This window comes from Arvicola amphibius, chromosome 9, assembly GCF_903992535.2.
Source record: "Arvicola amphibius chromosome 9, mArvAmp1.2, whole genome shotgun sequence".
Lineage (NCBI taxonomy): Eukaryota > Metazoa > Chordata > Mammalia > Rodentia > Cricetidae > Arvicola > Arvicola amphibius.
The window spans coordinates 117,222,260-117,236,313 of NC_052055.2; the positions used below are offsets into that span (position 1 = coordinate 117,222,260).

A 14,054-nucleotide genomic window follows, 5' to 3' on the forward strand; every position below is an offset into this window, starting at 1 on the left:
CAGGTAGGACAGGAGGTGTCTTCACGCCGAGGGAGGACCTAAGCGCGCACACCCCTCCCCTATTACACCAGGTGTGAATCCGGCTACATTGGGAAAAACTGTGAGTGCCAGACGCAGGGCCGAAGCAGCCAGGAACTGGAAGGAAGCTGCCGGAAGGACAACAGCTCCATCGTGTGTTCAGGGCTGGGGGACTGCATCTGTGGGCAGTGTGTGTGCCACACCAGTGACGTCCCCAACAAAGTGATCTTCGGGCAGTACTGTGAGTGTGACAACGTCAACTGTGAAAGATACGATGGCCAAGTCTGCGGTGGCCCACGTAAGTGCCAGGGGTTACAGGTAGCCATTTGTACCGCTTGTACCAGGATATATTAAGTGGGACATTTGGGACAGACAGGTGGGCAAACTAGCAAGCCTTCCCTGCCTGTTTCTGTGTCTATGAGGGTCAGCATTGTTCTGGGAGGGCAATGGACGTGACAGTCCCGTTCTGACCCAAGAGCTTTTCAGATACAACGTGGCGGCCCCATCTGGCTAAATGGTGGTTATATTGCTAGGGGTGCAGGACAAGAAGGCATCCCTGGTCCCTGTGTTTTTGCCCCGATGTCCTTCCATGGTTCTCTGGAGCCATTCCTCCTTGCAAGGCGGTATCAGACTAGGGAGCCAGATGGCAGGAGGATGGCTCCCTGTTCCTAGTCACCTGCAGGGCAGTGAGTCCCGATGACCTCGGTTGTTTTCCAGAGAGGGGCTCCTGCTCGTGTGGCCAGTGCAGTTGCAAGGAGGGCTTTGAGGGCTCCGCCTGCCAGTGCCGCAGGTCCACAGAGGGCTGTTTGAATACCCGGCTGGTGGAGTGTAGTGGCCGTGGCCGGTGTCGCTGCAACAGATGCGAGTGTATTACCGGTTACCAGCCACCGCTGTGTGAGGATTGTCCTGGCTGCCCTTCGCCCTGTAGCGAGCCCAAGCACATGTGAGTGTCCCCATGGCCCATATTGGTCTCACTGTTAGACGACCCGGGAGCCCTCCCCAGAGACACAACTGTGCCATAGTTCTCAGCAGGATTCAGCAAGCCTGGTGTCCCTGCCACCACCTACCTCCTTGCATGCCTGCAGGAGTCCTAGCTTCACAGGGGGTCTAGGCCCCTTCAGTCTTTGAACCAGGTTTCCCTAACCCTTCCAGACCCTCTTAGAAACATATTATCCCCCAACGTTCACATTGCACCGAAACCTGAGAGCTCCCCACACCCTGTGCCTGGGACTGCCTGGTATGCAGACAGCCAGACTCCTTTCACACTATGTATTAGACACACCTGCATTTCCTAAATCATTCCTGCCACCTTGTACAGCTCTACAGCGTGGTCCAGCCGTGCATCCTCACATACCAGTGTACCCACACACACACCTGGGCATCCTGGCACACCCGTGTGTTTTCCTTATTCACAAACCTTGACGCACCAGTGCACCCTTCCACAGCCATGCATCTCTGCGCACCTACGCACCCCGACAGACCTGTGCGTGCTTGCGTATCAATGCGCCACGTCACACCTCATGTCCTAACAGCCTCTCAACACCCACTCCACCCCACTCCTCCGCAGCGCTTGTGCCGAGTGCCGGAAGTTCGACAAGGGCCCCTTTGAGAAGAACTGTAGTGAGGCGTGTGCCAATGTGACGCTGCAGCTCACCCCTTTGAAGGGAAAACTCTGCAAGGAGCGGGACTCGGAGGGCTGCTGGATGACCTACACCATGCAGCAGAAGGATGGCGTGGACATTTACGACATCCATGTGGAGGACAACCTAGGTGAGGCTGAGCGGTGCCTGGTGAGCTCTGACCACGGGGTCTCTGCAGCGAGAGGACTGCAGACAAAATGTCCCTCTTCTGCGGATGCGGCTCAGGCCCAGCAGCAGCAGGAGAGCCACCCAGGATACCTGTGCAGGGCAGCATTGCGGGACAGGCTGCCAGCCATCCCCTTTCCTTGTCCTAGGGCCTCTTTTTCACTTTGCTCTCCTTCCCGGGCCCTGCATGTAGCAGGTGGTGTTTCCTGGCGGTAGCTCCAATATGTGTTGGGTGTGGTGCCATTTCAGGACCACACTGTCCAGCCGGAGCATCTCCCTCCCATTTGACGGGAGGATCCCGAGAGATGGTGTCTGTTGCTTCCTCAGAAACCCCCATGGAGAGCTGTAGGGAAGTGGAAGTGACCCCCTCCCCGGCACTGATCCCCCTCCCTCCACTTGTCTCTGGTCTTTGCCAGGCCCAGTCACACCTGTGAACTTGGAGATTCTGACCTGGTCTCTAGGATCACACTGAAGGGAAGGGGACACCTTCCTTGGCTATACTCCAGACACGCACCCAACACAATACGAGGCTGTAGCCATCAGTGAGAGGTCGCCTAGGTTTTCCTCATGTTGGCTCCTGGCCTGACCTCCCCTTCTCTGTGAACAAGGGCTATGCCAAGTGGCCTTTATGTATCATTTGGAAGCACGGGGCCTGGTCTCATCTGGTAGGGGTGAGGCTAAATTCCATCTTCTACTCTTGAGATGCGCAGAGGGTGAGCCTCCCGTGACAGGAATAGATATAGACCACTGGCCGCCATAGGGAGGGGCTGACATTTTTGGTTGTGTGCTTCCTCCTTAGAGTGTGTGAAAGGCCCCAACGTGGCTGCCATCGTAGGGGGCACCGTGTTGCTCGTCGTGCTGATTGGTGTCCTCCTCCTGATCATCTGGAAGGCCCTGACCCACCTGACTGACCTCAGGGAGTACAGGCGCTTTGAGAAGGAGAAGCTTAAGTCTCAGTGGAACAATGTGAGTGGCCTCGCTTGGGGGATCCGCATGGTACTCGCATACTCCCTTTCCTCTTTGACCTCTCACGGGGAGCAATTGGTACATTCTCTATCCCAGCCGTGCTTGGGAGGCCCACATAGAGGGTCTTTCCCACCTCTTACTCTCACAGCGGGACTGTGGCTGTCCTGGAGTAATGACACATCCCTTACCCCAGCAGCTTAGCCTGCAGGCTCCCAGTGTTGCGGTGAGCAGGCTTAGCCTGGGCCTCAGGCCCTAGGAAGGCTCCTTGTCTTGGTTGGTTCCTCAGAGTGACCTCTACTGATCTGGCTGGTGGCTTCTTAGAGTCTTGATACGCTCCCTGTCCTGACAAGAGCATGTTTGGTTCCTCCCTAGGACAACCCCCTCTTCAAGAGTGCTACCACTACTGTCATGAACCCTAAGTTTGCTGAAAGCTAGGGTACGAGCTACCAGGATCAACCACATGAGACCCTGAGACCACGCCTCCTCCCCTCTGCAATCATGATGTGGCTTACAGCTCACCACAGCACCGCCAAGGATCCAAAAGCCCACTCTGTTTCTCCCCACCTTTTACGTCAAAGCCGGCAGGCTTGCCACAAACCCATCCTCTCACAGGTACAATCTTGTCACCACAGAGCCTTAAGCATGTCCCAAGGCTCCGCACACACTTCCTTATATAAAGGAAGACCGCAGTCTCAGTAAAGGTGGCACGGACTTATTTATATTTAACCTTGTCAGGGTATGAAACCATATCCCGTTTTTTTATATTGTTAACACCCCAACCGTTGTATTATATATGGGTATGAAACTATATCCCACATATTATATTGTAATCGTGTATGTAAAAATAATAAAGCTTCCATCCATGCTGTCCACAGAATGTGGGCTTTGTGGGGTCCTCTTGGCTCAAGTGGCTGAGCCCCGGAGTGTTTTGTCACACCTGCTGATGGTTCACTCACATCCTGAGGGTTCTGGGCCTTGGAGTGGGAGATTTGGTTCCCTTCTTCCTTACCTGTGGACCTGTATATATGGACCTCTCCCAGACCCAGTGCTAAATCCTGGATGGCTGTGCAACAGGTGTCAGGTGACAGAAATGGCCTCCTCTCCTTTCCTCCTCCCAACTTCGGTCTGTCAGGTTCAGTACAGGAGATAGGGTGGTGGCCAGAACACAACCAGGGTTAGGTAAGAAGTTTCTTTGTGAGCTGTTTTTGGGGGTGACCTGGAAGTCACTGCTGACTCACATTCTAAATGAGTGAATGGACCCACATTGTGTTCAGTGATCATGGAATTCCTGGGTCTCTGAGAGTGATGAGCCAACATACTAGGTAGTTTTTCTGGAAATATTTGTTTTGCCTCGTGGTCTAAGGTGGTTCCCTTGCTTAGCCCCACCTACTCAGAAGAGCATCCTGTTGGGGGAGTATGCTATCCAAACTGCTTACCTGATGGCTTACTGGTGTGGGAAGTCCTTCTGCATATGTGTTTCTTTTATTGGTTAGTGAATATGTTTTATTACCATTGATTAATAAAGAAGCTGCTTTTGGCCAATGGCTTAACAGAATATAGCCAGGCTGGAAGAGATAGATATAGAGAAAGAAGATCTAGAGAAAGAAGTCACAAGAAACCATATAGCTCCTCTGGAGACAGACACTGAATGAAACTTTAATCAGTAAACCACAGCCTCATGGCAATACACAGATTAATGGAGATGGGTTAGTTTAGGATGTAAGAGTTAGCCAGAAATATACCTAAGCTATTGGCCAAACAGTATTTCAGTTAATGCAGATTTCTGTGTGATTATTTCATGGTCTGGGCAGCCGGGAACAAACAAATGGCCTCCCCCAACAGCAGACAGAAAGCAGAGGTAGACAGAATGTGGCCAGTGACAAGCTACACTAAGGACCAACCCCCAACCTTCTGGCTAAAGCTCCACCCCCTAGAGTTCCCAGGACCTTCCAAATTAGTGCCACTCACTAAGCACCAAGGCTCCAATACAGGAGCTTTTGTAGAAGGACATTTTATACCCAAAGATATCACACAGCCATGTAAATGGCTGCCCAGCTTTTGTGCCCAAGCCTTTGAGCAGGAAGGGCTGGTGTGGCCGGAGAAAGCCTCAAGGGCTCTCACCTTTAGACAGAGGTACTCACCTCTGGCACCGATATGGCATAGTGGCAGTAGGCTGAGCCATGGGGAGGATGCTTATAAGCAAGGGACAGTGAACCCCCTGGAGTGGACCACTCTGTTGGTAGATAGGTTTATGGGGACCAAATGGCCAAGGGTCTCTTGGGGGATGGAGCAGTTGTTTTTCTGTCGGCTTAGCGGCTGTCTCGAATCTGCTGATATTTTAACTGCTTCCAGCACCCTGCCACTCAGACCAGGGCCTGGCGGGATTTTCAGCCCCACCGGCACCAGCTTGCCCACTGCACCCCCACCCCATGTTCAATTCTGCGTGTTTACACTCGATGAGCGAAGTGTGCAGGTGATTGAGTATCAAAGTCTTCCCCATGTGAAACGTATTTTCTTATATTTTTGGTTGTGCACCTAGCCTTTTATGGCTGAGCCATCTCTCCAACACAATGAAATGTACTTTCACATGATATTTTGTTTTCATCTTTTCTTAAGAATGTAATTGTTCGGGCTGGAGAGATGACTCAGAGGTTAAGGGCACTGGTTGCTCTTCCATAGGTCCTGAGTTCAATTCCCAGCAACCACACGGTGGCTCACAACCATCTGTAATGAGATCTGGTACCCTGTTTTGGCATGCAGGTGTACATGCATGCAGAATACTATACATAATAAATAAATCTTTTTAAAAAAGAATATAATTGTTCAAAGTCCAGAAAAAGCTGTCATTGACTAAACAACCTATTCGGTCAAAAAGCAAATGTTGCCTTTGAGACAGAGTGGATGACACAGTGGATCTCCTCCGACCCCAAGGAGGTTCCCAGAACTCCGCCTGCAGGGGAAACCTGCATTGTCGTTTATTAGGGCCAGTGTCAAGCACAGCTGCTGGGTCCTCTGTTCTAGCGCCACCTGCTGGCGGTGCTTGCTGCTGTCTGCTGTGTGTGTAAACATTTGCTGCCATGGCCAAAGGAAGTCCCTTGCAAATCCCATGGGAGCTGCCCTGGCGGCAGCAGCAGTCAGCCTGGACATTTGTTCAAAGAGGCCTTGGAATTTTCTGGACAATGACCACTCCTTCGTAGGGAGTTCTACCTCAGCCAAGACACCAATCCTCCTCTTTGGGGCTTATTGCCTTGCTTCCCACCATGTTGTGAATATGGGTAGGTGGCCAGTCTTTGCCTTCTCCATTCTACCTGGCAGTTCCCAGCATCTGGCCACCTTTGAGCATCACTTCTTGCCTAAGACTCATCCTATAATGTAGCACAGATTCCAATTGGTCTTAATAAATAAAACTCGGGGTCAGAATATTAGGGGGTGAAAGCTGATGGATCAGCGAAGCAAAGGAGCCAGCGATAGAGTTCTTACCTCTACCAATGCTCAGACCAAAGGGGCGATCCTGCCTCTATGAATCCTCAGAGTGCTGCTGTCTCTACAAAACCTCATGCTGCATCTGTCTATGAATCCTCGGACTGCATCTAAGCTCCTGTCTTCTCCCGCCTGCCCAGCTATATCACCCCTGTCTCCACCTCCCTAGTGCTGGGAGTAAAGGCATGTGGTCCCAAGGGCTGGGATCCCCTTTGTGTGAGCTCTGTTTCTCTTTTATGCATATTTAGTCTCACATAGACTAGGGTGGCCTTGAACTCACAGAGACCTGTCTACCTCTGGCTCTCAAGTACTGGGATTAAAGGTGTGTGCTGCCACTGCCTGGTGGTTTAGCTCTGCACCCTGATCTTCAGGCAAGCTTTATTTGTGAGATCACAAATTATCACTACACTATGGTGCTGTGTGAATGTTAATGTCTCTCCCCACTTCACCTGCTGGAATTTATTCCAAAGACAATAGTGGTAGGGAGTAGGGTCTTTGAGAGGTAAACAGACCTCAGCGTGAAATTAGATGTGAGGAAGCTTGTGAGAGACGAGGAGCTATCTGGCAAGTAGAGCTAATCCTCGGCAGTCACCAAATCTGCTGATGCCTTGATTCCCAGCCTCTGGCAATGGGTTTGTGTCACATATAAATTGCTCAGCTTCAGGTATTTTGTTAGAGCCAAAGGAACAGACTAAAATATGCTTTACTTATGAATAAGTGTATTTTAAATCTGCCACGTGTGCTATGTGTTCTCTTTCCTGCCTTCCTGAGCATCGCCCAGGGCTGCTCTGTTTTGCATTGCCCTGTTTATTAAGTCTGGATTTATTAATTTGGTTTGATCTGGCCTATTACATCAGCAGCAGAGGAGCCCAGTAACGAGTACCTAATACCTAACAGATAGGAAGTTTGTTTTCTGAATTCTGAGGCCTGAGAGGCCCCCAATAGCATGAAGCAGGTCCCAAACCAGTGGAGCAAACAACCTCTCAGAGTGCAATTAGGGCCATCCCGCATTCCAGAGTAACACATTCTTCATCCTTGCTTAATCCAACCGTGGAAAATGGGTTTTGTCCCCAGGCACGGCCCCTCCTTGGCCCCAGCGATCTGCTGATCTCTATCTCCCACAGACAGACAGACAGACAGACAGACACACACACACACACACACACACACACACACACACACACACACGGGCACTTTGCCATCTCCCCTCCAGGAGTTCAAAGTCCCAACCAACCCCTCGAGCAAGCACCCCGGATGGAGCGGCACCTGCTGACAAATGTGCTGTGACCCAGGAGGAAGCTCTCACACTTTTCACGCTGTCAGGATGGAATTCTGTGGCTAATTGAGACATGTCCTCACACTGGTGAGAAACCAGTCTCACAGATACTACCAAACAAAACTGAAAATCCCCAGCAGGTGACTCAGGTATCAGAAGTTCTGATATGTGGCTGTGGAATTCCGATAACCGCTGGGCTGCTCCCCAGTTTTTTGTCTCCCTTGCCATGCTCTCGGCCACCCGAAAGTGTTGCATTTAATAAAACATGGGCGTTTTAATTTGGTTTAATTTGACCTGATTGGATTTCTTTGCGCCGGTGGAGCGGCTCATTTTAGAATTTTTCCTAACATGAAAACCGGCTGGGACCATGTGTCTCTCCTCCGGGCGCCCTCTTAAAATACCTTGTGAGAGTGTGGCATGCTGGGATTTGGAGTCCAGATCGACGCAACTCCCAGGCCAGGGGGCTGGGCTGGGCTGGATGCCAGGGGCAGCGGTGATGCTCCCAATTTAACTCTACATTTCAGATTCTTTGGATATAGGGGTGACAGGAAGTTGAGGTGATAATTATGACTAACATTTTAGGCTCTCTTTTGAAAAAGGGGCGTAGACTCAAGTCTGGCTACTTCCTGCAGGTATGGACTGACGTGGGAGAGGGGAGAGGGAGCTGAAAGTTGGCCCACTCATGCTCAGTGAAAGGTGTGGTTGTGGTGGCATTCAGTTTGCTGTAGTCCTCAGGCAGCTGCTTTTTGAGGGAGATGTGAAGGCAGGTAGCTAGGAGAAAAAGTATTGTTATTATTGGCCCTATGAAATGGGGCTAGCCATGGGATGGGATACAATAGCAGATGAAATTAGATTTTAGTTGGCAGGTGTCCTTGATCCAGAAGACTTTATCCTGCACCAGATGGAAGTGAGTCCTGCTTGTTAAAAGGTTCCCTAGCATACCAACACACTGGTGACCTTGTCCTTGAGCAAATGTGTCAGGGACAGGTTTCTTGTGAAGGCTGTGCCAGGCACTGAGTTGGCTCAGGTTTGGGACGCTGACCCTGGGCTCTAATCATCTGACCCAGGGCACCTGATTCTGTTCTGGTGTTTGTTTGCAGTGGCCACTGGGACTTTGAAACTTTGGTAGATAACCTGGTGGTGGGAAGGGGAGGAGCCAGGACTTGAACTCCTCACGTGTATTAGAGGCCAGTCTTCGTTCCCAGCTGCTCAGACCCAAAATAATCACTCAGAAACAGTATTAATTAAATCACTGCTTGGCCTATTAGCTCTAGTTTCTTATTAGCTAACTCTTACATCTAGAATTAACCCATTTCCATTATTTTATATTTTACCATGAGGCTCATGGCCTATCAGCAAGATTCCATCATATCTGTCTCTGGCAGCAGCTAGTGGTGTCTCCTGACTCCGTTTTCTCTCTGCCGCACACCCCCCCCCACACACACACACACTCGTCTGAGCTCTGTGCACTAGGGGCTGGAGGTTGAGGAAACACACACAGACACAGAAAGACACTTAGACGTCTAATCACTGGTACAAAGCCCTTCTTTAATAGCACCATGGAGGCTTAAATACCCAGCAGTCAATGGTCAACAGGTAAAAATCCCATCCTCTGATCCTCTAGGCAAGGCACAACTTTTATTTTTTATTTATTTCTTTAAGATTTATTAATTATGTATACAGTATTCTCAGTATTCTGTCTGCATGTATGCCTGCAAACCAGAAGAGGACACCAGATCTTATTACAGATAGTTGTGAGTCACCATGTGGGTGCTGGGAATTGAACTCAGGACCTTTGGAAGAGCAGGCAATGCTCTTATCCACTGAGCCATCTCTCCAGCCCCCAAGGGACAGCTTTTAGTAACTTCAATTAGAAGGCTCTAGCAGGGAAGAGCAGCTGAAGGCCTGGACTCCAATTGGTCCCAACACTCTCTCCTAGCATTCAGTTAGCTTTCCCCACCTAACTGTTCTTCTCTGCTATAGGCCTAAAGCAGTTTCTTTACTTGTTAACCAATAAAAGCAACACATATACAGAACTTTCCACACCATTCATGGCTTCATGGTGATTCAAAATGCAGACCTCAAAGGGAATGAGACAATTTTTTCTTGAGCCCATTGTGAGTGACCATAGCTTAGAAACACAGGTTGTCCTGAATAACGTGCTTCAAATTCAATAAAGTCCTTACAGTTACAGGACAAAAACAAAGTCATATATCAAGGCACTTTTCAAATATTTAATATTAGAGGAGACATCAGGTAGCTGGATTACAACAAAGCAGGGGGCTCTATGCTAGCTCTCAGATGTTATCCATGGCATTCAAAAAATTTGGATTTGGTGGAAGATAGTCTGCTATAAATGCATTCCAGAGATTGCACCTGATAGTAAAAGAGATATTAGGTCAGAGCCAGGTAGTGATGGTGAGCACCTTTAATCCCAGCACTCAGGAGGCAGAGGCAGGTGGATCTCTGTGAGTTAGAGGCCAGCCTGGTCTACAAAGTGAGTTCCAGGACAGCCAGGGTCACACAGAGAAACCCTGTTCAGAAAAAAAAAAATTTAAAAAAAAAGATATTAGGTCAGAGGTGGGCAATGATTGCCTAGTAAGGAAACTAAGAGAGGCATGAAAATTTGGTTCTAGGTCTGCTACATTCCAATTCTCCAAGATTGTCAATTCCAATCAATCAAGTGGCCTTAAGGAGCCTTCAGCGTAGCTGTGTTTCTTTTCTAGGAATTTTAGTTCACACCAGTCCCCTGTGAGCCCTCCTGGACTTATGACCACGTTTGGTCTGGTGTCCCATTACCACTCTGATAGGACTATTATTGGACTTGGGGTCAGGGAGATTCCTGGTCCACTGAAGAAGTAATTCATCAACAGATGCAGATGGGACCATAGCAAGTCAGATGTATTTAGCCAATAGTTAAATAGTATACTTCAAAGATGGCAGGAGCTGGCAAACTTGAGAAACGGCAGCAGTGAAGGACCTTGGGTTGGTCATTGTGCATGAGGTTTATGTCTATTCATGAGGTGGTAGCATAGTCTCACAGGGTGCCATGATAACCAAGCCAGGATCTCCTGAGGATGCAGACCTTCCACAGGGTACATGATACCATGGTAACCAGCCAGGATCTCCCGAGGATGCAGACCTTCCACAGGGTACATGATACCATGGTAACCAGCCAGGATCTCCCGAGGATGCAGACCTTCCACAGGGTGCACGACTGGGATGACCACCCTAGGGTCTGAGGTTCTGACACAGTAGAAAGAAAAGCACTTAACTCTAATAGGGTACTTAAAGACAGTTGCCATTTCCTTGGTGTGTTCGTTAGCTTCTTTGATGCTATGATAGAACACTGGCTAAACCAACTAGGGAAGGAAAGAATTTAACTTGGGTTACCCTTCCACATCACAATCCATCATTTAGGGAAGCCAGGGCAGGAGCTCCAGGCAGGAACTGAGACAGAATCTCAGAGACTCACTGCTTAGAGCCTTGTTTCCCATCCTTGGCTCAGCTTGCTTTCTTATATAATCCAGCACCACCTGCCCAGAGACGGCCCTCCCATATCGATCATGAATCAATAAAATGTTTCAGAGACACTCACTGTCAGGGTCCGATGCTAGCCCAGACCCTTAATTATTTCTCTTGACCAGACCCCAACATAAACTATCTCTCCCTGGACCTGCGTGGAGTCACGGGAATAAAGACACAACTCACATGGCTTTATCGGGAGGGAGATTTTTAGTGGTCCCTAATGAAGTCCTGAGTTCACATCCTGAAGAATTTTTCTCGTTTATTCTCCAGTCTTTATACCAATACTTAATTTAGGGGAAATACATTAGCATTCTGTCTCCTAGGTAACCAGGTGACAGGCTTTCAGTCACATCCACAACTACCTGTCTGCTGTGTATGCTAGCTGGAATGTAGGCTTGAATTAGCATTTCTATCAGGCATCCTCCAAATTACAAAGGAGCAACAACATCCTGACCTTTTGTTAGGTTGCAAAGTCCTGCCTGGTAGGCTACTTGACCATCTGCAGGTGAGGCCTATGGCTTTAGAGCCTGGCTGCCGCACCATATAGAAATATGGGCCTACAGCTCCCAGACCCGTCCAATGGAGGTAATTCCTTACTTGACTTTCCTCCTGCTAATATGACTCTAGTTTGTGGCCGGCTGCAAAAACTAACCAGCACACTTGGCTACCCCATGTCTAGCTCCTTGCCTCAGCTATCTCAGTGTAGGCGATGTGCCGCTGCCTTGAACATGGAGCATATAAGACACATCCATTCTTCTTACATCATCTAAATAGAGCCGGGGCGGCGGGGGGCTGGGAGAAGCTCCAATTGCCAGCTACTCCTGGAGCTGCTGCTATCATAATGTAAACATTTTTTAAAATTTTTTTTAAAAGTTTCCTTACTCATATTTTATATATGAGTGCTCCACATGTGCACCCGCATATCAGAAGAGGGGATCATGTTATATGAGGGATGAGGGATGTGAGCCACCATGTGGGTGCTGGGAATTGAACTCTGGAAGAGCAGCCAGAGCTCTTAACCGCTGAGCCATCTCTCCACCTACTTCCCTGTTATCATTGTCTTCTTAACACCTGTCCACAGGCACTTCAGATTATGGCCGCAGGACATGTGGCATAGGGCTGCAGAGCTGGTTCAGTGGATAAGAACGTTCAATCCATTACTCCAGTTGATGAGATCAGCGCTGGCAGAAGGAAGGTACAGCATAAAGGGGTTCATGACCCCCAAGTCCATGTTTGGGGCACGGACATTAGCTTTACTTTACTGGAGGGGGAGTGGAGCAGGACAAGGGGGTGGCATAATGAATAATCTTGGTCCCACTGTGGTCTGGTTGTTCGCTGTTTCGGTTCTGGTCCCTCAAGGTGATGTTTAAGAAGCCCTGGCTGCTGCAGGGGACAAGCTGGTTACCTGGAAGTGACTGCTCCTTCTTAGATGGGGCATCTATCCACCAAGCTCTGCTGTTTTTTACCTCTTGGGAGCCCACCCCACTCTTGGGAGCTTCTCTGCTGTTTCCTTAATATCTCTTAATAAACTGTTCTTACTGTTCTGCTGCTGTACCATGAACACACGCAATTTGGGGAGGAAAGGGTTTATTTCCCTCGCAGTTTCATAGAACAGCGCATCATGGAAAGCAGTCGGGACAGGAACTATGCTGCTTACTGGCTTGTTCCTCATGACTTGTTAAGCCTGATCTATTATAGAACCCAGGACCACCAGCCCAGGAGTGGTACCCACCCCCCATGAGCTGGGCTCTCCATCAATTACTAAGAAAATGCCCTACAGGCTGACCTCCTACATCCCACTCTTAGGTAGGCATTTTCTCAATTGAGGCTCCCTTCCTCTCAGATGACTCCAGCTTGTATCAAGTCGACATAAAACTACAAGACACAGTGGGGCGGTGGTGGTGCATGCCTTTAATCCCAGCATTCAGGAAGCAGAGGCAAGTGGATGGATCTCTGTGAGTTCAAGAACAGCCTGGTTTACAGAGCTAGATCCAGGACAGCTAGTGCTGTTACAGAAAAACCCTATCTTGAAGAAAAAAGAAGTAAAAAATTAGCAGATACAAGCTTGTATCCTTGTATCCTAGTTTGCTTACCCCTACAACTGTTGGGGTCTTTAGTAAGCCAAGAAAATTGGGAGCCGCTGTCCCACACTGATTTTGGTGTCCCTAACGCTAGGTCCCTGGTTCACACAGAGGAACTACCCTGCTACTCAAAGCTCCTGTATCTCCAAGTCCATGTTCTTCAATCACTGTGAATCAGGACTGTTTTGTTTCCTTTGAGCTAGGGTCTCATCGGCTGAGGAGGACCTTGAGCTTCTGATTTTCTTGACTCCACCTCCCAAGTGCTGGGGTGACAGGTGTGCTCTATCACGACGGGTTTGTGAGGTTCTGAGGATGGAACTACGGGCCTTGTGGGCCAGCAGTCCTACAAGTCAGTTTCATCCTCAGCTCTCTCTCAGGAATTGAAACGCCTTTCCATGACAAGTTTGAGACAGCTTGGATGCCGTTTGAACGTACATAAGTGAACCAACCCTCAAAACCTATGCTGTGGACACCCACGCGGCCCTGGGAAACAATCCCCAGGACTGGCAGGAGGCCTTACTGAGGATGGGTAGGGTGGTCGAGGGCATAGGTGACTTACAGAACAGGCGCCACCCGCGACTGCTGCTGCCAGAGGCCCTAATCAAAGGAGCTTGACAGCACTTGAAGCCACCGGCCCAGGCCACACCGCTTTGCGGTCATGCTCAGAGCCCTTCGGCGGTCCAAGGTCTCTCACTGTCCCCGATGGATCTATATGGAGCAGAGCAGCTGAACCTCAGAACCTGCCTCCGACCCCAACGGCTCCCTTGCCGCGCAAACGCTCTAGCAAGCAAAGGACAGCCCAGCCCGGCAGTCTACTGGGCACGCGCGGGTCTGACGCTCCGTTAGACCCCCTCGCGGCTGTTTCCATCGGCGCGCAGGCGCATTAAGCAACCTCAGCAG

General features: G+C 49.7%; 1 protein-coding gene and 1 long non-coding RNA gene across 2 annotated transcripts in view; one reads left to right on the forward strand and one right to left on the reverse strand.

The window, feature by feature from the left end:
* The window catches only part of Itgb2 (integrin subunit beta 2), a 29,669-nt gene extending 25,973 nt beyond the window's left edge, over nt 1–3,696 (forward strand). The window contains exons 13-17 of the mRNA XM_038344072.1: nt 72–316; nt 736–961; nt 1,586–1,788; nt 2,623–2,789; nt 3,162–3,696. Of these exons, the coding sequence (XP_038200000.1) occupies nt 72–316; nt 736–961; nt 1,586–1,788; nt 2,623–2,789; nt 3,162–3,224 (904 nt within the window). The 3' untranslated portion in view covers nt 3,225–3,696. The remainder of the gene's footprint in view (nt 1–71; nt 317–735; nt 962–1,585; nt 1,789–2,622; nt 2,790–3,161) is intronic.
* Nucleotides 3,697–10,429: 6,733 nt separating this feature from the next.
* LOC119823080 lies at nt 10,430–14,017 on the reverse strand. Its single transcript, XR_005286901.1, has 2 exons — nt 13,714–14,017; nt 10,430–10,791 (listed from the first exon to the last, which is right to left on the reverse strand). It is a non-coding gene; the product is annotated as an uncharacterized LOC119823080 (long non-coding RNA).
* Between the last annotated feature and the right edge of the window lie 37 nt (nt 14,018–14,054).